This window comes from Euleptes europaea, chromosome 1, assembly GCF_029931775.1.
Source record: "Euleptes europaea isolate rEulEur1 chromosome 1, rEulEur1.hap1, whole genome shotgun sequence".
Classification (NCBI taxonomy): domain Eukaryota; kingdom Metazoa; phylum Chordata; class Lepidosauria; order Squamata; family Sphaerodactylidae; genus Euleptes; species Euleptes europaea.
The window spans coordinates 90004325-90027234 of NC_079312.1; the positions used below are offsets into that span (position 1 = coordinate 90004325).

Sequence of the window (22910 nt, forward strand, 5' to 3'; positions counted from 1 at the left end):
ATCCTTGTTAACCATTGCAAATACAGTACTAGGTATCAGTAGTTGTTCTGGATTAATTATGGAGCATACAGTAGTAAATGCTAATGCACCTAACAGCTGACGACCCTCCAAAAATCCAACAGGTGAAGTGTTCGTCATCACCTGTTGTATTTCTGCCTGGCAGAGCACACTGAAGCCCTTTTTTAGGAAGGGGGAAGCATCCCCGTAGTGCTGCTTCACGAATTTTCCTTCCTTCCTGCACTTATCATCCCTAACCTTAAACTCCACGGCGTCTATTTATGCGCCACCCTCCCGCGATCATCCACCCTAGCCGACAGCTCTCTTCGCTCCTTTGATGCCCCGCCCCGTCTACTACGTCACCTCCTGTGGAGGGCGCGAGGGAGATGAAGTCGGTAGGCGGGGCAATGTGCGCAGCGCGGCTGTCAGTCAGGCCCGCGTCACTTCCCTTCCGAGCCTGCCGCTTCGAGCGACTACGGTTGAGGAGTCGGTCGCTGGAGAAGCTCGCGCCGTAATAGACACTCGCGCGCGCGCCGGAGATTGTGGTGTTTATCTGGCCTCGAGGGGCGGGGCCGGGATCGGGACGGCAGCTCAACACTCCCAACCCTCGGCTGTCGCCGCCGGAGGACCAGCCCTGAGGAGCCAAGCGAGGCCCGGCGAAGCAGGGGCCCCGAAGGGAAAGAGTCGGAGGAACCTGCTGCTGAGACTGAGGGCCGAGGAGCGAGTCACCCGGCAACGGTGAGGGAACTGCGAAGGGCGCATGCGCGGCAGGGCAGTGGCCGGAGGGGGGGCAGTCATGGATGCGAGCGGAATGCGAAGGGGAAGGGGGCCTGCGAGGAAGACAAAACCTTTTGCCAGAGGGGGAGGGGGGAGGGAGGGCTGTGAGTGGGGGGCGAACTCAGCACTTGAGGAGGGTTTGGCATTAAGGAGGGGGTGCGAGCAGCGAATGCGCCAGGCTGGGAAGGGGCGGTGGGCTTGGGCGTGCATGCCCAGAAGGGCGTAGCAGGGTAAGAGGCTTGGCGAAGGAAGGACATCTTTGGAGCAGGCGTGAGGATTGTGTGCTGGGCTCGCGGTGGAAGCTTAGGTAGTCGAGGGGGAACGGTCCATTTTAGTTTTATGTTCTGTGAAGCCCCCACAAGAGAACTGCTTGGTCAGAGGGATGTATCTGAAAAGTGAGGTGTTGCCCAGAAAAGGCTGCACTTCAGCAAACCTGTTAATCTTATAAGATGCCACAACAGGTCAAAGTATACTTTGATCAAAGTATAAGTATACCGTCTACCACAGTGGGAGTTCAGGTATTTCTTTGAAAGGGTAATAATCAGTAAACTTTGTTTTCTCTTACTCTAGTCATGCTCTTGGGGGAAATGACATATCAAGGATCTTTGAGGAGGGCCTTTTTTGTTTAATGAGAAGAAAGTGTGTCCTGCTTTTTTCCTCAAAGAGGACCCAAGCAGCTTATAACATTTTTGTCCTCCATTTCATCTTCACAACGATCACCCTGAGAGGAAGGTTAGACTAAGAGTGACAGGTCCAAGGTCACCCAGCAAACTTCCCTGGCAGAGTGGAGATTTTAGTTGTGGGGGCATCTACTCTGCAAGCTCTTGGAGAAGAACCTACCTAATTCAGACCAGGTGTCATTGCCATATACAGTTGGCAGGTGCAGTGGAGAAAGATTTGCTGCAGAACAAAATACTTTTATCTAACTTAAGCTAAATCACGTCACAAGCAAAGGCTTTCCTGTCTTCTCCTCTGTCACTTAGCAGTCTGAATCTCTGGAAAACTTCCCAATGTAGATGTAATAATTATGTTAGCTTATTTAAAAGTGTTCTTAGGAAGACATTTTCCTGTGGAATTTTTGGGCCGAGGTCCTGATGAGACAAGTAATGGAGTGCAAGTTTCCTCACCATTACCGATTGATTATCTTTTGCAATTAGCAGCTGCAGGGAAGTAATTGTTCAGGGTTCACTTGGTGTTTGCGAAGGGACAACAGTGAGGCCCTGCAGCCACACAAATGGTGTTTTTTACATCAGATCCCAGAAGTCACTGCAACATGCGCTTCTGTGGTCCATGGGCAGAGATTTTCTCAGCAGACATTTCAATGTGGAAAGGGATCCCTGAGGGTGAGAAGTTGAAAGCTTTTAATGGGCAAAAGCAAGTACTCCCCACACTTATTGTAAATATGAGTATTATGTTGCCTCTGTATCCTGTGTTTCATCAAGAAACTCACTGTTGTACATAAAGATGCTACTTTATAAGTTCATTTTAAAGTTTATAAGTGGAATAGCACAGTTTCACACCATTGCAAACCTAACCAGTGAGGGTACAGTGCTGTTAGACAGGTGGTAGAAAGTTTGGGTGACTTGCCTGTGTCTTCATATTTCTGTTTCCCAGACAAATGAGCCTGGGTGTTCAGTGATGCAGGAATGTTGTCCACAGTTCTAGTGTTTCTTGCAGGAACTGTCGCCATAATACTCAGCAGTTGTGCCTGCCATATAATTTGTGGTGCTGCCTACAGTGGCCTACTCAAGATCTCATCCAACATAAGTTTCGCACATCCAAGCCCAGATCTCTGTCACACCCTAGGACCTTATTAATGCTATTTGTAATGAAATAGCAATCCTTTTTTAGGGAGGATAGAAATTAACACTTTTAAAAAACACAATGTCAGCTATATTCTCCTTAAAAAAAATAAGCTGGTTTTAAATTATATCTGAATTTAATACAATTGGTCTGTTTTTAAAAATAAAGGGAGACTAATAAATAATAGTAACATGAAGACAGAGTTTGCGATGCTGAAATGAGATTGTAAAGGCCAAATACCACAGAACTGTTGATGTAGTCAAAGGACAAGAAGAATTGATATTTTCTAAACTGAAATGGGTTCTTTGTAGTAGGCAGGTCTTTAGAAACAAAACGTGCTATAAAACCACGTAAGTTACTGTGATTATTTCAAATGCTTTAGAACAGCAAAAGGGAAAAAGTGCACAATAATGTTACAAAATAAAATATTTTACAAAAATAAGATCCTTGATAGTAATAACACACTTTTATTCTACTGGTATACATTTCTCTATATTATATAATAATATGTACAATCTCTGTATAAAATATATATACTCCATAATAACATTTACATATATGAGAGACTCGATTATCCATACTTAAAATGCTTTAACACTTTAAACCCCCATCTTCAAAAATACACGTTTAAGGTGTTCTGTAGAGTGGTGTAGAAGGTTGAAGATTAAGTTTGTTAAAGGAGAGGTGAAGTTTGAAGTATCAAGTGATAATCTTTTGTGTCTGATGTTGCTGTGAGTCATATGAGACCAGATAAATACTGAATGTTGGTTTTTGCCTGCCTCTCTAATTTATGATAGGTTTATCTAGGAGTAGGGCCTAGTTGTCATTCAAATGACAGTGCTCCATAACCTAAAGCAGAGAAATAGAAAGCCTGTTTTGTGTAACAAAGCAGACCAGAAGTATAATTGGTTTAGGTACAGCAAAGTGGTGTTATTAACAAGAAATCACAAACCAGTGTCTTTGAACCAGACTAAATCATGGTTTGAAGGAAAGAATAAACCATGGTTCAGTGAAATGACAAATTATGGCTTGTGATAGCAATTGATTTCCAAACTGAACCGGGGGAGAGAGGGAGTAGTGACCCTATTTTTAAAAATCCTTTCCTCCATAATGACATTGTGCTTTATTGCTATGTGAGAATAATGCTAGTATTTATTTTTTCCTGTTTTATTTTACTCAGCAACATAGTTTGTCTTTTCTGTTTATCAGCAAGCAAATCCACAGCCTTCATCTTTCTTTTTTCTGACACTCAGCAATATAGAGTGAATCAGCAATACAGAGTGAATGTATTTTTTCTTGCTAATTTTTAGAAGCACCCACAGTCCCTGACCCCTTCACATTTCCTGTAGTCCAAACTTCTGTAGTATTGTTGCTTGAAGCTTCATTGGTGGATGGATTCCCCGGCCAGCATGCTACTGATTTTCCTTGGCCTTGAATACCCAGAGTTTTGTAAAGGCTTGCTTGGTCTTTTGGCTCTTGCTTCCCAGCTGGGCTGCTGTTTTCTTATACAGTCCTAATTCTTAATTTCTTCTCAGGCTGCTCATTATCGTTTCTCCCAGTTAGGGTCCCAAGGCTGCAAAACTTAGTTTGTTCTTTTAACCCTATAATAATGAACTAAATGCTAGAAGAAGCCTCTGTTCAAGTAGCACAGGTTTTTTGCGTCTGTTTCCTTAACATATCAGTATATTTAGTAATGGAAATGAGACATCTTTGTCACACAGAATTTATATATCTGTGCATTATGTAGCAAGGTACTAAATTCATATGATGAGGATAGCACTTAAGGCTTGTAGTTGCTTGATGAAGTGGTGGTAAATCATTATGACACAAAGCACTGAATACTTGGGCATCATCCTTTGAGTAGAGAGGAAGGGAACAGTTAATACAGCTAACTGTAGAATTTTCCCACTTCATCCCCCTCTTCTGTAAGTTGAGACTGGATGGAAAGCTGCTTCTAGAAACTTTGCTTTGTGGAAATTGAAGGGGCAGCAACATGTATGGTGGTCTGATGCAGGAAGGGGTGATTCTGTGAGAGATAGAGCCCATTGTAACTGGGAACTTTCCAGTGGTGATCTGGTCAGGAAAAAAGGTTTCGCCACTTTTGCAGATTTATTTGACATTCATCTTCAGAAGTTAGCACTAATTCTAAGGCATGCTAGAAGTTATAAAGCAAATCAATTTTTCTCCAGCCAGTGAGGTGTGGTGGTTAAGAGTGGTGAACTTTAATCTGGATAACCAGGTTTGATTTCCCCACTCCTCCACATGAGCAGCAGACTATGATCTAGTGAACCGGGTTTGTTTCCCCACTCCTCCGCATGAAGCCTGCTGGGTGACCTTGGGCCAGTCATAGTTCTCTCTGAACTCTCTCAGCTGCCTTCCTCACAAGGTGTCTGCTGTAGGGAAGGGAAGGTGATTGTAAGCTGCATTGAGACTCCTTAAAGGTAGAGAAAATTGGGATATAAAAAACCACTTTTCCATCAGTAATGTGGAGAGATAAAGAAAAATTTAGATTAAAAAAGTGAACAATTGTTTGGATTTGTCCTGACTTTTAAAACAGTAAAAGATTTAAAGTTGGCCGGACAGTTTCCTCCAGTATGTGAGAATGAATGCTTACATGCAGTGAGAAAGGTGTAAATATGACCATTAAAATAATTTCATATTCTACCGTATATACTCATGTATAAGCCGACCCGCGTATAAGCCGAGGTGCCTAATTTTACCCCCAAAATGGGGAAAAATTAGGCACCCGTGTATAAGCCGAGGGTCGGCTTACACAATGCCCCTGCCCCAGGTCGCCCTCCCGCCCGGCCTCCCGGGCCCTCCAGACCCACCCCGACCCCAGTGCCACCCCCTCCCGGGCCCTCCACACCCACCCTGACCCCAGCGCCACCCTAGGGGGGAGGGAGAAGAGCCCCTGAACCCCTTACTCACCGGGAGGACGAGGCCCGCTGATCAGCTGGAGGTGGCGGCAGGGAAGGCACGCAGGCCGGAGGCGGCAGCGGGGCCCTGCCTGAGCGCAGGCAGGCCCTGCAGGCCTCTCCCAGGCCGCAGAGAAGGCGCGGGGGGGGGCGCGGCAGGGCCTGCCTGCACTCAGGCAGGCCCTGCAGGCCTCTCCCAGGTCGCAAAAAAGGCGCGGGGGGGGGGCGGCGGGGGAGGCGGCAGGCCCTGCAGGCCTCTCCCAGGCCGCAGAGAAGGCGTGCGGGATGGCGGCGGCAGCGGCGGTAAGTTCCCCCTCCCTCTATCCCTCCTCCCTCCTCCCCCCTCCCCTCGCCTACCGTATTGACCCGCGTATAAGCTGAGTTGGCTTTTTTCAGCTCTTTTTTTGGGCTGAAAAACTCGGCTTATACGCGAGTATATACGGTAAGGAAAAATGTCACCCTTACAAATTCTTAAACGTTTTAATAGCTAGAACAAAGTATTAAAATGTGATAATGTTTCTTTTGACTAATAATTAAGAGGTAGAAGATCATGTTTAAAAAACTATTAAACAAAAGTAAAACTTGCCTACTTTTTGTAAATGAGTAATATTCCTCCCATTGAGTTGGATGCAGAGATCTCTCAACAAAAGCCACTGATAGTTGTGGATCGCTCTCTCCCCCCTTGTCTATTTCCAACCCTGGGTAAAGCTTATTCCCATGGTTGCAAGACATAGCCATGCGTGCCAGGTGGCTGTAGTGGAGAGGAAGAAGGGGAGGAAATTTCCCTTCTGCCTCTTATATCAATGGAACTCCACTGACAGAAGAGGAAGAAAGCAATTTTGCCCCCTTCCCTACTGCAGCCTTCAGACATACATGGCTGTTACTCCACATGGGTTCTATGACTCCGGAAATAAACTTCCTGGAGGTCGGAAATGACTGCTGGGAGAGGGGGAAGTGGGAAAGATCTGCCGTTTTTGCACTGGGTTCAACCCATTGTTTTTCCCTTGAGAATTTTGCGATTTGTGTTGACAAAGTGTATTGTAAATATTATACTAAATTTTAAAGGTAGTGTAGTTATGTGTCCTGAGTGTAGATTACTACATTGAGATGTTTTTAAAAGAGTTGCGCTTCATCCTGAAGTGTGTTATAACTGGTATGTTTTCCACCTTAAATGCAATTCTCTATATCCATTGAGAAATATAATTGTAATGCATGTATTTGTCAGTGTGGTTATAGTAAGGATATTAGATTTTTATGGCTTGCTTTAATAAATTTGTATTTTATGAAGATTCTCAGTTTATTTAACTTTGAGACAATTCACATGTCAGTTGATCTTTCTTTTCAGTGGATTGTATGGTATACCGGTAGATTCTTAGGAAGAATTTTTACATTTACTGGAAGGTAGAATAGAATGACAAACTTTTCTCTGCATGCAAACAGTGAGCAGCAGTGATACAGGTAGCATTAAATTTGTGGTCCTGATATTAGACATTTCCCATGCATGGGCAGAACTGTGAGCTGCAGGGGGAGCTCTTAAAATATAAGAAATATTTTTGGCTGTTTGAAAACATGATTAAACTTCCTGTGATTAGCAGGGTAAGTATTTTTAGAAATAAAGCCTTACAACGATTGGGAGGTGTAATGATTAGGTTATGGTCCTGCAGCCTGCTCTTCTTTGACAGACTGCTTTTGACATACTGCTTCAAATATTGCCCATGCATTTTATTACTACTTTTGGCATTACTTAATTAGTATAGGGGCAATATAAAGGAGGAGGGTTAAAATTAATGATTATGAATTTGGCTGCTGCTAGTTATGTTTACATAGACTTTCCCTCCTTCCCAGTATTGCATACATCTTCCATGTAGAACTTCTAACTAGAACTGGGACAATGATAATTGTCTGTAGTCCAGACAATTACCAGTTTCTGCCCATTTGTTTGAATGTTCATTAACAAACATTGTTGTACAAACTGACTTCCGGTAACCTAAGTAATCATATGTGCTCAGACATTCTCCCCCCCTTTGCTTATGAGATGGAATATATGTACATAGGTCGATTCAGGTTTTCTTTAGGGGGTGAGCTAGATTCAGTTATGTATATGTGTTTCTGTTCAGCTGACATGGAAGAAATAAGCAGTTGAAAAACTACAGTTTGGCAGCTACTATTTGCCTTTATTGTGTGTGTAAAGTGCCTTCAAGTCGCAGCCGACTTATGGGCGACCCCTTTTGGCGTTTTCATGGCAAGAGACTAACAGAGGTGGTTGAGGGGAAGATAAAAGAGAGAAACTGCCATCTGAAAAATACCGTATATACCCATGTATAAGCCGACCCGCCTAATTTCTCCCCAAAAATGGGGAAAAATTAGGCACCCGGGTATAAGCCGAGGGTCGGCTTATAACCCCTCCCCCCCCCGCAGGCTTACCTGACAGGGCTCTCCAGCGGCGAGGGTCCGGCGGCGGTGCAGCCCGGGGGGGCCTGGGCAGCCTTCCTGCGGCTGCAGGAGGCTGCCCCAGGCCGCTCCCGGCGGGAGGAAGCGGCGGCGAGGCCCAGGGGGACCCGGAGCAGCCTTCCTGCGGCTGCAGGAGGCTGCCCAAGGCCCCTCCCGCCCAAAAAAATGGCGGCGGAGGCAGGGGGGCCTTGGGCAGCCATCCTGCGGCTGCAGGAGGCTGCCCAAGGCCCCTCCCGCCCAAAAAAAATGGCGGCGGGGGCGGGGGGGGCCTTGGGCAGCCTTCCTGCGGCTGCAGGAGGCTGCCCAAGGCCCCTCCCGCCCAAAAAAAATGGCGGCGGGGGCGGGGGGGGGCCTTGGGCAGCCTTCCTGCGGCTGCAGGAGGCTGCCCAAGGCCCCTCCCGCCCAAAAAAATGGCGGCGGAGGCAGGGGGGCCTTGGGCAGCCATCCTGCGGCTGCAGGAGGCTGCCCAAGGCCCCTCCCGCCCAAAAAAAATGGCGGCGGAGGCAGGGGGGCCTTGGGCAGCCATCCTGCAGCCGCAGGATGGCTGCCCAAGGCCCCTCCCGCCCGGGAAAAATGGCGGCAGGGGCGGGAAGGGCCGGGGCAGCCTTCCTGCGGCTGCAGGAGGCTGCCCAAGGCCCCTCCCGCCCGGGAAAAATGGCGGCGGGGACGGGAAGGGCCGGGGCAGCCTTCCTGCGGCTGCAGGATGGCTGTCCAAGGCCCCTCCCGCCCGGGAAAAATGGCGGCAGGGGCGGGAAGGGCCGGGGCAGCCTTCCTGCGGCTGCAGGAAGGCTGCCCAAGGCCCCTCCCGCCCGGGAAAAATGGGGGCGGGAAGGGCCGGGGCAGCCTTCCTGCGGCTGCAGGATGGCTGCCCAAGGCCCCTCCCGCCCGAAAAAAATGGCGGTGGGGGCGGTGGGGTCCTGGGCAGCCATCCTGCGGTTGCAGGAGGCTGCCCAAGGCCCCTCCCGCCCGGGAAAAATGGCGGCGGGGGCCGGGGGGCCGGGGCAGCCTTCCTGCGGCTGCAGGAGGCTGCCCCAGGCCGCTCCCGGCGGCAGGAAGCGGCACGGGCCCGGCGGCGACGGCGGTAAGTTTCCCCCCTCCCTCCTCCCTCCTCCCTCCTCCCTCCCTCTCCCCGTATTGACCCGCGTATAAGCCGAGGCCGGCTTTTTCAGCCCATTTTTGGGGCTGAAAAACTCGTCTTATACGCGAGTATATACGGTAATGTGTTCCCTTTTTAGAATACAGGTGCATACTGTTGTTTTTCAAGTCACATCTGGCATACGTCGACCCCTGGTGGGGTTTTCATGGCAAGAGACTAACTAACAGAGGGGGTTTGCCATTGCCTGCCTCCGCGTCACGACCTTGGTATTCCTTGGAGGTCTCTCATCCAAATACTAGCCAGGGCCCAACCCTGCTTAGCTTCTGAGATCTGACGAGATCAGGGTAGCCTGGGCTATCCAGGTCAGGGCACTGCTGCACAGGTGTTCTAATTTTCTTGCTAATACAATTTGTTTATAACATTATGATGTGTTATTGACTTTATTCTCTCTTGTGGTAGCCAGGTACTTATTCGTGCCCAGGTACATCATTGTCAATATAATTAACTGTTTCGCAACACGGAATAACCATTTCTTAAATAATGTTGAGATGTTAGGAATCAGATAGGAATGAAATGGTATGCTTGTAACCAAGAAGGTAATGATTAAGAAGTGCTGAAGTCTACTTTTTTTCCTCTCTTAGCTGAAATTTATTCCTCTGAATTTTGCCTCTAGTGGCCCTATTGCCTGAGGTAGTAGTAGGATTACTATTTGCCTGCTTATGGTGGGAGGGCTCTTGCTGGTGGGCCTGCTTTCCCACTCTTGCTCCATGGACCTAGTGGAAGAAAGTCTGGGGGAGAAAATGACATTGCATTGACATCACATCCATCCAAAAACCTGGATGTGATGTAAGTGCCCTGGGCAATGTGCTTACCTCACACCCTTATTTTTGGGTGGATGTGATGTGCGAAGTCCCATCACCTCACTTCTGAAGCTCCTGGGAATGCTAGATGGTGGGGTACCATTCTCTGATCCACGCAGGCTTTCTGGTTGCAGTCCATGTACTTTGCCCCATGGAACTCAGTGGAAGGCATGGATAATAGGCCTAGCCCATATCTTCACAGTCCTAGTTCAGGTTTCATTGTGTAGTCAAATCAGTAGAAAGTTCAGGTTACATATGTTGAATCCCATATGAACATCTTGTGAATACATGTGATTGCTACCATGGTTATGGCTATATAGAAACAGTGTTCATATGAGCTAGTGCCTCCACATGGGGACTGTGTATGTGACAGGTCTGAAAAGGACACTGTGGTAATGCAAAACATGGCCGCTCTGACACAAACAGCACCTTTGTGTGAGCATGTCAAGGCTGCAGATTTTGTGACTGTCTTTTTACAGGTTGCTGTCAATGAACTGGCCCTTGTTTATGATAGTGAAATGCCCATTATGATGGTGTCAAGTGAGGGAGGGCCTTATATTGTTGGACTTCCCCCCCCTCCCCCTTTGGATCTTTCTCAGTGAACTCTGGGATAGTGAACTTTATGAGTAAAGATTTTGCACCTGTGGTATAATACCCCAAGTGAAGTGCTTTTACTTTTTCTTTCTTCCTGTAGGAGTGAATGGCAGCCATTAGGGGAAAGTAAGCAGGGAAGGAATGCAGTTTGGATGACTGCTATATCTGCGGTATGCCTCCAGTGATTCTAGGGTTCTCCTATCCCAGTTTGGTTTTATTTGGATAAAGTCGGTGAGATTCAGAGTGGATTCTCCTGGACCCAGGAAATGGATTCCAAAGCTTGTGTTCACTTGCTGGGCCCTGACACCCAGTATCAAGTGTATTATATTACACGTAGTGCATCATCCTGGGTTTCTTAGAGGAAAGAGTAGATGCAAATGTTATCAAATAGATACATTGAGAACATAGCCTGCTACTACTTCTATAGTGCTGGTTCTTCATTTGCATGTAGGAAACTCAGCATGTAGGAGAGCCAGCATGGTTATAATGGCTAGAGTGTATGAATAGGGTCTGGGAGACTGAGGTTTGAATTTCCTCTCTGACATAGAAGCTTGCTGGATGACCTTAGGCTAGTTACAAACTCTGTGATCAACCAGACTGTGTTGCGAGGATAAGATGGAGCAAAGGAGGCTGTTGTTAAGCCTCTTTACATTACCGTTGGGAATAAAAGTGGGATATAAATCAAGTAAATAAAATAAATAAATATTCAAGTTTATATAGTATCTAACAAAAGTTTAGCTGTAAGAAACCTGTGTAAGCAGTTTGTGTAAGCTTACAGTAATTCTGTCAGTACTTGAGTAATCTGATTGCTAGTAAATGAAGTATATTTACAGTCAAAATACACTTTCATTTAAAGTTGAATTCTGGTGTGTGTGCTTGGTGTATCATAAACTCACAGGAGGATTAGGTGGAATGGATATTTCACGACATTCACTTTGCTCCAGCAACATGCTCTTTGTCCTGAAAAGAGGTCGTTCCAGCGCGAGCCGGCTTTCCCCGCCCCGACGGCCAGCTGGCAGGCTGGCGGGGCGGGGAGAGCCGGCGGGGCGCGTGCGCGTCTTACTGGAACGACGTGAGCCGACTCTGTGCGCCCCGCCCGCCTGCCAGCTGGGAGGCAGGCGGGGCTCACAGAACTGGCTGGGTGCGCTGGAATGACACGAGCCGGCTTTCCTCGCCCCGACGGCCAGCTGGGAGGCGGGCGGGGCGCACAGAGCCGGCTCACGTCATTCCAGCGCGCCCAGCCGGCTCTGTGCGCACATTCGCTCCGTAAGACGCACAGACATTTCCCCTCACATTTGAGGAGGAAAAAAGTGCGTCTTATGGAGCGAAAAATACGGTATGTTGCTTGTTAGTTCCAGATCAAGTGATCTTTTTTGAATTTGGATACCGTATATACTCGAGTATGAGCCGATTTTTTAGCCATGATTTTTGGCTTAAAAAACTCACCTCGGCTTATACTCTGGTCAATATGGTAATTCGCCTGCCGGGCCCTCTCCCAGCGCGCTGCCGCCTGCCAGCTGATGGGCCTCCTGCGCGCAGGGAGGGGCCGCCGCCGCCACCGCTTGCCTGCGCGCCTGGAGCCCAGTCAGGTAAGCCTGTGGGGGGATAGGGGGTGCATTTCCCACCCTCGGCTTATACGCAGGTGCCTAATTTTTCCCCATTTTTGGGGTGAAATTAGGCACCTCGGTTTATACTCGGGTCGGCTTATACCCAGGTATATACGGTATGTTCATTTTTAGTTTTATTCTTCCCTTCCATTTTCTAATAAATAAACCATACATGTACATTCTGTCATGTTTTGTGGGGATAATCACCTGAAAAACATTAATTACAACTTCAAAACTTCTACTCTTGCCTGATTTTGAATTAGTAATGGCATCCACTCATTTCTGTTAAAGCAATGCATTTTTAGAAATTGAACATTTTTCATGTAAAAAAGTACTGTAAAATTTTCTGTCCAGTACCTCTAGTTGGGGGACTGTTGTGAATAAAATACACCTTAGTACATAGCTGTGATAAGGAAAGGCAATTGGGCAAAATTGCTTTCTCTTCCACTAGTAATTTGTGCTGGACAGAAGAGGGGGAACTAAGTGATTTTGTGAAGTTGTCCACTAGATCTAATCCATAGATTAGAATTCCTGGTTTAATTTTCTACTACTTTATCTGTTGCCCCAGAAATTTTATAAAGGAGGAACAAAGTACCAATTTAACAATCTAACTATGATTCTTTTCCTTTCAATATTAACTATTTGTTCTGCAACATATAATATGGATAATTACACATTATGAAACAATAAAGCAGTTGGTGATAGGATCATAGAGAGCTGGTTGTATGATGTACGTTCTCCACTCATTGCAAGATAATATCCCAAAGATGTAATTGCTGGACTCAGTATATTCTGTGTACATGCTTTCCATTGCATATCATAGATCTAATTTTGAACTTGGTCATAGAGTGTAGATAGAAAAAATTATACAATGAAGACGCAGGCAGGTTGGAGGGATTTCTCTGCAAGCTTGAGGAAATCTCCCAGTTTGCAGAAAACATCTGAAGTCTTAATAAAAAGGTAGATTAAAACTCTCCTCCTTCATTGCCACCACCCATATGGCTTTAGGACCATGTGGGTCCTTCAAGCCCTGGCATGGCCTTTTTGCTACTCAGTGGGGCTACAATAGGAAGGTGGTGGTATATAGGGTTTAACTCAAAATGGTTTTGACAACATCACTGTTTTCAAACTTGGTCCTGAAGATTCTTTTGATGTTTGCTAAGTTTAAATTGTTTAAATCTCTTTTTTTGTGTATATATTTTTCAGATTAACAGTTGAGGTACTGATCGAATTCTGCTCTTCTTCAATGAGGAACTACAGGCTGATCTTCTGCCATAACCTCAAGCAACCATAAATGACAAAAGAATGCTTGGTCAGTAAGGGTAGCTGGCGTAGAAAATATTTTATAAACATAGGTGTTTAAGTGCTCTGAGGTAGGTTTTCTCAGCTGTTAACATTTTTTCTTCTAATAAATTACTTGAGCGCTTATTTTGAAGTAATTTAATATTAACCTTCAAGAGCTATGAGTATGAATTCAGTTTTATACACAACTTTAATTTCCCCCTTACCCCAATTCCTATGTCTGTAATCTCACTGTAATGATTCATAATGTTGTTTTTAACCTTCCCATGCTTAAAAAAACATTTTCTGTTCTAGAAGGGGTCACATTCATCCTAATGGAGCTACAATTTGAAAATAAATAAGTTAGATGTGTTTGACACAAATCCAGTTTAATGTAAACTATTTGTAAACTATTTGTGGTACTGAGGCAATCTACAGAAGCATAAGTCTGAATCAGATGATATAGCCTCTAGGACGGTACCTGCTGTCAGTTTAGCAACAGGCCTCTGGCTGTTGTGCTCCTTCCCAGCCCCTTCTGCATTTTTCTCTAATTTTGTCATCAAGTATGCCACGTAACTGAAAAACAATTTTGAATGCAGGGTTTCCTAAGCCTACAGGATAGGGCCTACTTCGCTGGATGTTTAACATGCAGGGTCAAGGAGATTGTGGCATGTAGCCTAACTCATGCTGGATGAAGTTCCAGCCTTCCTCTAAGTTAAGTGGTTGTTTGTTGGAGGAAGGCTTCTTAGGCGGGGCGTCAGACTTTGCTCAGTGGAGTGATAGAATATATACCGCTGATTTCAACTTCATATGGAATGTCTCTTGTTTAGTTATTACATTGTGCAGTGCAAAAACGCTGACGTGATAGGACAGCGAGTCATTCCAAGGTTACCTCTTGAACTCTCTGGATAAAATTCTGGAGAATCTTTTTATTTGGCCATAGTTTGCTAGGGTTAGAGACAACATTAGTAACTAGTTCAGTACTTCAGTGCTGTATCAGATTTCTTGCAGTAAAACAATTGGTCTTCACAATCACATGCAATTTATTGGTCATAATTAAGCTGTCTTCAGAGCAGTTATTAGTGGTATTTGCTGTTGAATCTCCCCCCACCCCCCATAACATGCTGTTTATTTTCTGAATTCTAGAGGTGAGTTGTAATGGTAATCTTGCATACTGGTCATTAAATGTTCAAAGTAGTATAAGAGCACAAAATGTTTATCGTATTCAATATTTTCTGTCTAGTGGTTCTTTGTAAAAATACAGACAACAGCATAATCAAGAATAAATCATTTCAAAATACATTTGCAAAAAAATGTAGGAGAATATCAAATAAATGCACATGATACTCGACAATTGCATAGTTTTCAATGGCGCTTATGAAGTTGATGGTGGACACTGTAAGACTTAGATAGGAAGATGTGAACCTTACATTCATATGCATTTACATCATAATGCTATAGAAATCTGGGAAACAGGGTTTCATGAAGTATGGAAATGGAATAAGTTGTAGTACTGATATATACTACTTAGTAGGTCCCATTTCATTCACTGGGGCTTATTCCCAGGAAACTACTTTTAGGATTGCAGTCTTTGTTGCTTAACTTGGATAAGTGATCTCAAAATTGGGAAGTTAATATAAGGGTATAGCATTTCAATGGCAAGGCTGCTATGGAAATGCACTTTTCACATATCTGACACCCATCCTTCCTCTGTGAAGACTGGTTGAAGGCTTGAACCTGTTTTACTAGTTTGTAATACAAACAGTATTTGCATAGCATTGATCTCTTGGCCCATGTGTTTAGTTAAGAAGGAACTTCTCTCTCTTGGAGCTGAGCAGCACACAGTATGGTTGGCTGGCTTGGGTGTCAGTAATAAAACCGTCTTCCTATTGGAGCAGATTTCAAAGTTTAACTAAACAGCAAAAGAGCTTTTTAAAAGGTTGAACAAATACTAAGAGTGGATGAACAAGAAAACAAACAAAAATAAAGTGGACAGCGTGCCCTAAAAGCTGGGAGCCCTGGCTTTGTGTGAGGCTACATGTGTGTTTGTTGAGGAGCAATGACAAAGGGATTGGGGTTGAAGCTCTACCCCGCAGTTGAAGAACCTACATCTACTCCTCTGAAGATACATGCACTAATTTACACATGCATGCTTGCATGAAATTGTAACATCTTGAGGCATGTTCGCATAAGTATGCACATAACTTGGTTTCACATTATTTAATTAGTGAATAATTAATAGTTTGCAGTTGAATATGTGGACTGACTCCATTGAAAATATTTCTGCTTGTTGTGATAGGCAAGTTCTCACTCTGAGGGGGAGGGCATCTTGGGACGGATGATTACCATCTGTCCATCAAGGAGGCAGGACCAAAACTTGAACTTCCTGTCTCCTGGGTGGAGTCACCCATTGATTCAGTTTGTTTCCTTTCCTGCCTTACTAGGGAGAGCAGGCTTTTAGTAGGAACTCTGAGACCTGGACCTCTACAGCTTACAACCTTTTCCTTCCTTATCTTTTGCCTATTTACCTTCCTTTCCTCTGTGCCTTTCTTCACTTGTTTCTCCCTGTTTCCTCCTCCTTCCTCTCTCTTCCTCCCTTTGAGGCATTGCAGAGGCAATAGAAGTACAGGGAGATGTTGAAACTTCAGATAGTGTTCTCTGCACAGAGGATGAGGACCCCTGTTCTTTCTCAACTTGGGAGACAGGGACTGTTCCCCCACAAAGCTGGACTAGTTGAGCTCCGCAAAAGCACACAGTCACTGAGACCCAGAATAATTTGGAAACTGCACAGCCAGGAGCAGGAGAATGCCATTTTGTCAACAAAGGGTTTTGGTGGGAAACCTCTCAGCCACTGTAGATGGCAGGCATCTGGCTCTAGCCACCCAGTGTATATCAGAGTAATGGGAAAAACAGAGACTTGTAGTGGAGCATAGTACAGGAGGGGTGGGTAAACCCCAACTACTCCATCACCTTTGCAGGCTGCCCTGTGGAAGTCTCTAGCTGGCTTAAACAAGTGATGCTAGAGGGGTTTAAACTTTTAGAAAAGGAACAAACCTCTCCCACTTGTAGAGGCAGAAAAACAAATTGTTCTTGTTCCCAAACTAGGTCTCCTTCATATATGTCTTAGAAGAGGAGGCAGATGAATTTGAAGAATGGGGAAGGGATTCATACTATTGGTCTTTGCCCACAAATGCAGACTGGAAGACAATTCCACAGTGTGCATTTTCTCCATCAGGAGAGGGAATTGGGCTCTGCCTCACATGGCTCAGTGACCTCTTCAGATAAAGGAGAAGTCTCAGAAAGGGAAGAGATAATAGTCTCGGAGTAGCCCAAGTGCCTCTTTAACTAGGAAGACTATCAGGGGCTGCTAGCCAAATCAGTAGTGGCTCTAGATCCATTAGAACCCACTGACTGTGGGGAAGAGGGTGAAAAAAAACCCTAAGGCGGAACCAAAGAGCTCTTTCCAAGGCTACCAGGAATGGAGAGGGCGGGACACTTTCCTGAATCCTTTGAACACCAAATGAAGGAAGTGTGGGCTAATCCTCATTCTGTTAAGCAGAATCCTAAAATAGACAAAGATATTGCTCTTTACCTAATCCAACTGATGAATTCTTTATTGGTTCCATTAGTAGATGGCCTGGTAGTGGCCCTCTTATTAGGGGGCCTAGTTAGTTAGAGCCCTGACCGGGATAGCCCCAGGCTAGCTTGATCTCATCAGTTCTCAGGAGCTAGGCAGGGTTGGCCCTGGTTAAAATTTGGACAGGCAACCTCCAAGGACTACCAGGGTTGTGATGCGGAGGCAGGCAACAACAAACTACCTCCAAATGTCTCTTGCCTTGGAAACTCTACGGGATCGCCATAAGTCAACTGTGACTTGATGGCACTCACGCGCACACACACAGAGTCACTAAGAACAGCGAAGCATCCCTACATGACCAACTGGCTCGTACGTCAGATTGTGCTCTCAGAAAATCACATGAGGCTCGGCCATGGCCATTAGGACCTTGGCCACTTCCTCTCTAGTCAATGGAGCCTCTATTGTGTGGGCAAATAAATTGCTTCAAATAAGACCAGAGAGGGAGCTGACAGGCTGCTTAAAGCTGTTACCTTCATAGCAGATGTGATCCTAGAAACACTATGCTTTTCTTCCAGATCAATAGTATCTTGAGTGGCAATGTACTGAAATCTGTGGCTCTGTATGTGGCAAGCAGACTATCATTCTAAACTGATGCTCACATCCTTTCTGTTTTAGACTGAATCGGGATAAAGAGAAAGCCATTCCCAGATCTTATAAAAAGGATGACAGACCTCACACATTTCACTCCTTTTGCAGCCAACATACTCTTGCACACTTTAGAAATTACCAGGAGCCCCGATAAGATTACAACCAGGCCAAGGGCAACCAGCCCCAGCCATGCAATCCCGATAATGGGTACAGCCCCCAGCAGAGAAAAGCCTGATGCCATCCTCCCCCAAGTGGGATGGGGGGTTAGCTCAATTCCACCAGCAATGGAATTTACCCTACATGGGACAATAGATTTGGCACATGGTCCACTGGGTTACTTCATAGAGTTCAAACACTATCCCCCTCCCCCCCAAACAATTCCTACAGACCTGAAGTTCTAAAAAGAAAGAAAAACACCTGTGAACTGTAGGAGTCCTGTATCACCGCAAGAATACTGGTACTATTGAACATGTTTTCTCTTGCAACAGATCATCAGGGGTATAGTCAGTATTCTTCATGGTCCCCCAAAAGAATGGGGACTAGTGGACAATAGTGGATGTAAGATATCTGAACACATTTTTGATGCACACTTCATGATGGGGGTCCATCACGGAAGCCATGAGTCACCAAGACTTCAGGGCCTCCATAGACCTTACAGAGGTTCAGGTGGATTGGCTGAGTTGATGATGTGGATAACAATGACTGGTCATTCAAGGAGTAAGTGTTCCTCAAGATTTTAACTGACAATGCACCTCTGCCTCAGACAACAACCTCCATCTTTGCAGATTCTTCTCCAGATTCCAGGTTGTAGCATCAGAGTAGACAGATACCTCCAGGACACTTTCCCCCACTACCTCTAATTCCCAAAATGCTGAGGAAACTTAGATGGAAGGGAGCCACTGTAATCTGCATAGCCCCCAACTGTCCACCCAGACCTTGGATCTTGGGAGTACCCCTCAAACAGTTAAGAATAAAGGTGCTTTTTCTGATGGCTGTCAAGTTGGTCAGAAGGCAGTTGGAGTTTGGTGAATTATTGACTATGAGGATGCCTTCTGCTCTAAGGAAGGGAGGGCTATGCATCTTCTACCAATGCAAGGTGGTCCTAAGAATTGATCCTTTGTTCATGCTAAAGGTACGTTTCCACCACTCACAGGAAATAACATTAACATCCTTCTGCTCGCTTCATATACATATGAGGGTGAAACAGTGGCACACACTTGACCAGCAGAGAGCCCTAAGACCTATATCAGGTGCACAGCAGCCGTTAAAAAATGGATTTCCTGTTCATTTTAATCAGTCGTCCTGACAAAGGCCAGAAGATGTCTAGAGCTTCAACAAGCTATAACCTCAGGCAGTGCGTTGTTCAAGGGTACCAAGGTAATAAATTCCAGATACCTGCAGGGATTACTGCTCAGTCTTATTTGGTGTGCAGCTAGCAATGCAGCACTGGGAGCTCAGGCTTTGGTCAAAGAGATCTGCAAGGCAGCCACATGGTCATCTGTCTGTACCTTTGTTAAGCATTAAAAATTTAATATTGCCTCAGCTAATTTAGCTTTTGGTAGGAGAGTTCTGCAAAACCTGGTTTAGATGGAATAATTATTTCTATCTGTCCAACATGAGATATGACTTTTTTTTAAAGTCCCAAGACAAGATGCCTCCCTCTCAGAGCAAGAACAGAACATTAGGAATTACCGTGAGGGTGCCTTCTGCTCTGAGGAAGGGAGGGAATCTTGCCCCACCCTATCTTTAATGGGGACACAATTCAATTTTTCTCTTCTCACAAGCTTCCTGTTTCCATTTCAAGGTTCTCTAGTATTTAACGAGTTGAGAGTTACTTAAGTTTTTCTAGCACCGATACTGCTTTGGTAGTTACTAAACTGAATCAATGGGTAACTCCCACCTAGGAGACAGGAGTTTTGGTCCTGCCTCTTTGATGGACAGATGGGAGTTACCAATGACAAGATGCCCTCCCTGCCTCACAGCAGAAAGAACCTTCATGGTAAGTTCCACTTTTATATTGGTTTTTAATCTATACACATACAGGTCATCTCATAACCTGAAGTTGCATTCATCAAGTCGTGGGTGTTCATATGTTAAAGAACATTTAGTTAAATGATATGAATCTTCAACTGTTTATTTTACAGAAAGACAGCTTTGGTATTGGGCTGCATAAAGATATGAGGAAGAGCTCCTCCCCTTCCTTGAGTAACTGCAACTCCGTTCTCGCTAACAAAATATTTGGAATTCCACTTGATGAACTGCAGCAGGAAGGACAGCCAGGCAATGAAGTTCCATTCATAGTTCGCCATGTTGTGGAATATATTGAGGAACATGGTAAGTATGGTTATTTATAAGTTTGAAATATAGATACATATGTATTATTCACTTATTCTTTTTTGTTTTGAGCTTAAGAATTTTATTGATTGATTTTAGAGACTTACATGCCACCTTGTCAAGAGACTGGCTGGCCTACTAGCCTCTTGTCTTTCTGAAACATTGTTTCAAGATTGAGAACTTGAGGTCATGCAGACTGCACTTTCAGAGAACAAGATAAGGAATTCCACCCATGTGCCGGTTAGTCCATTAGGCCTAGCATTTTCAAGGCCAAAGAATCCAGAGAGGTCTACACATTTCATCTCATTATTGCAAGGATCCATAGGTGGGAGAAGTCGCTTGCTTAATTAGTACATCTGCAGAATACATGGTCTCATGATGGCAGTACGCCTGATTGGTTAAGTCACCTGGTTAGCAACATACCTGACTGGTTAAGTTACAACATTCGCTATAGATTGATCAACTAGAATCATGCCAACATGGGTTGTTTGGCATAAAGGAAGATAATTCATTCCAGTCTTTGCCCTTTGTCTGCATTACATCTTTCTTTGGGATACCTCTTGATTCTAGACCAAGAGGGTTATAATGACCAGAACACCTTATTTCAATTTTGGGCTATAAAACTCTGTTGGACTCAGTCTTGTTAGGTAACATCTGGATTTAGAGAACCAATGCTTTTAAATATGCTTAGTTAAGAAATTTAGCTTTTATTATTTTATCATTGCTCTTACATTGTGTATTACTGCACATTCCTTTAATAAACATTACCGTATTTTTCGCTCCATAAGACGCACTTTTTTCCTCCTCAAAAGTGAGGGGAAATGTCTGTGCGTCTTATGGAGTGAATCGCCGAGAGGAAAGTGCTGGGGTTCCTGTGTCTGTCCGGCGGTCTGTCTGGTGGAGTGCTGCTTCCCCCTGCTTCAGAGAGGAAGCTGCTGGGGTTCCTGTGTCTGGTCTATCTGGCGGCGCGCTGCTTCCCCCTGCTGGTCACCTGATCTCGCCAACAGTGATTCAGTGAACTCCACTTAATTTAATTATTCAGGGTAAACTCGTTTTCCTGGCACTATCAGGGCCCCCTCCCGCTCCCCTCCCGCTTAAAGCCCCTTCAGCCACTTACCTTTATCCAGCGGCGGGCTCCCTCGGTGCTGTTGACCTCTCCTCCCCCGCCGACGTCAGCTCCCAGAGCATGCATTCAAACCGCCCACAGGAAAGCATCGCGGAAGCGCCTCTAGTGGCTATCAGGGAGACAGCCACTAGAGGCTGGATTAACCCTGCAATGTAAACATAGCAGTTTCTCTGAAACTGCTATGTTTACAGTTGCAGGGTTAAAAGTAGGGGGACCTGGCACCCAGACCACTTCATTGAGCTGAAGTGGTCTGGGTGTTTTCCTCCTCTAAAAATTAGGTGCGTCTTATGGTCAGGTGCGTCTTATGGAGCGAAAAATACGGTAATTGTATTTTGTGGTGTCCTTGGGTTTTGGGGCTTCAATCTGAATCCAGTACTGTAGCCCTATTGGTTATGACTACCAGAATAACTGTTTTGGAACTCATCTTGCAAGCATCCCACCTTGCAGGGTTGACTTCTTGATCTTAGACTCTGGAGGGCTAGAGGCTCAGTCCCTTGTTTTCTGGCTGGTGGGTTAGTTTAAGGGGATTAGTGATAGCACGTTACCTTCTGGGGTTGTGAGGATTCACTCTCTAGTACTTTGTGGTTTTGTTCTTGACCAGTCTGTCACCCCCCCCCCCCAAGGAACTCATTAATATTTGGCATCTGGTTGAGTTGGTTTGCAAAGTAAAATCAATACAATAAAATCCAGATAGCAGCATAAGATTTAAATTTAACTCTTGCTTTATTAAAGTAATGGCAATTTTACCAGAACTGCAGCCCTTGTTTGGCTTTGAGAAAATATTCTTATTGACTGAAGAGTCCTTTCATTGGTAGTGGGTTGTCTGTGTCTTACTTTATTTGCTATTGGTGGGATGTTTTCAAATGGGAAAAGAGGTTTCTGTAGAATAGAGGAACTTTAGCAATAACTGCAGATAGTCATCTAGCCAGATAGCATCTGAAAAACTGGCATATCTTCCTGCAGGTGTTCCCCACCTCTGTTTGTATTGCTGCTGTGGTCACTCCTTGCATTGAATGGCATTGTTTATTTGTTTAAAACATTTGTATTCTGCCTTATCTCTTTGGTCTTTAAATGGAGTAATTAATTAATTTTGTTTTTTGTTCTTTCTAACTTAAGGAGGTCTAGAGCAAGAAGGACTTTTTCAAGTCAATGGGAATGCAGAAACAGTTGAGTGGCTTCGGCAAAGATATGATAACGGAGAAGATGTGGACCTGGTTAAAGAAGCAGATGTACCTTCAGCTATTAGTCTTCTTAGATTTTTTCTTCAAGCACTTCCAGAACCAGTTATTCCTGGCACTCTACATATGCATTTGATACAACTTTCTCAAGGTAGTGGAATAATCTTAATAAAGTTTAAATAGCTTCAAGAAACAATTAAATTTGATACTTCGTAAATGATTTTTCCTCACTGTGACATTCCATATGTTTGCAGAGATCTTTGTTGCAACCTTTGGCTTGGTTTGAACCAATTTAGATGCTATGCATGTTGGTGGAAAGGGACAGGAATGTTCCGGTATGATCCTGTCCCCCCTCCCCCCACAATGCATAGTATGTAAGTTCAAATTGGGTTATTATCATTTGCATAAAACCTAAGTCTGGAAGCTGTGCAGTGGTGGAAATGGGGTTATCATCTCTAGAAGTATAGTCCTATAGAGAAGATGAGCACAGTTTTCATTGTCATTTTTTGTCTTTTGGTGATACTGTGCATAGATTTGGGAGCAGTGGCAATATAAGTTGGTACAGTGTTCATACAAATAACATATGCTATTCACATCTGTGTGAAAATGTTCTTGTTTTCTTTGCTAGTCTTTTCAGTTCACCTTTCATGTTAAGTTATGGTG

At 44.8% G+C, this 22910-nt stretch overlaps 1 protein-coding gene across 5 annotated transcripts in view; it reads left to right on the forward strand.

Moving 5' to 3' along the window:
* Window positions 1-636: 636 nt before the first annotated feature.
* Window positions 637-22910, forward strand: part of FAM13B (family with sequence similarity 13 member B) — an 81494-nt gene continuing 59220 nt past the window's right edge. For 4 of the 5 annotated variants that reach the window (XM_056867355.1, XM_056867356.1, XM_056867358.1 and 1 more), the window contains exons 1-4: window positions 637-735; window positions 13310-13415; window positions 19754-19943; window positions 22186-22398. In XM_056867355.1, the coding sequence (XP_056723333.1) occupies window positions 13398-13415; window positions 19754-19943; window positions 22186-22398 (421 nt within the window). In that variant the 5' untranslated portion in view covers window positions 637-735; window positions 13310-13397. Of the gene's footprint in view, window positions 736-13309; window positions 13477-19753; window positions 19944-22185; window positions 22399-22910 lie in introns of all 5 variants that reach the window. The other variant, XM_056867357.1, reaches the window with a different exon arrangement.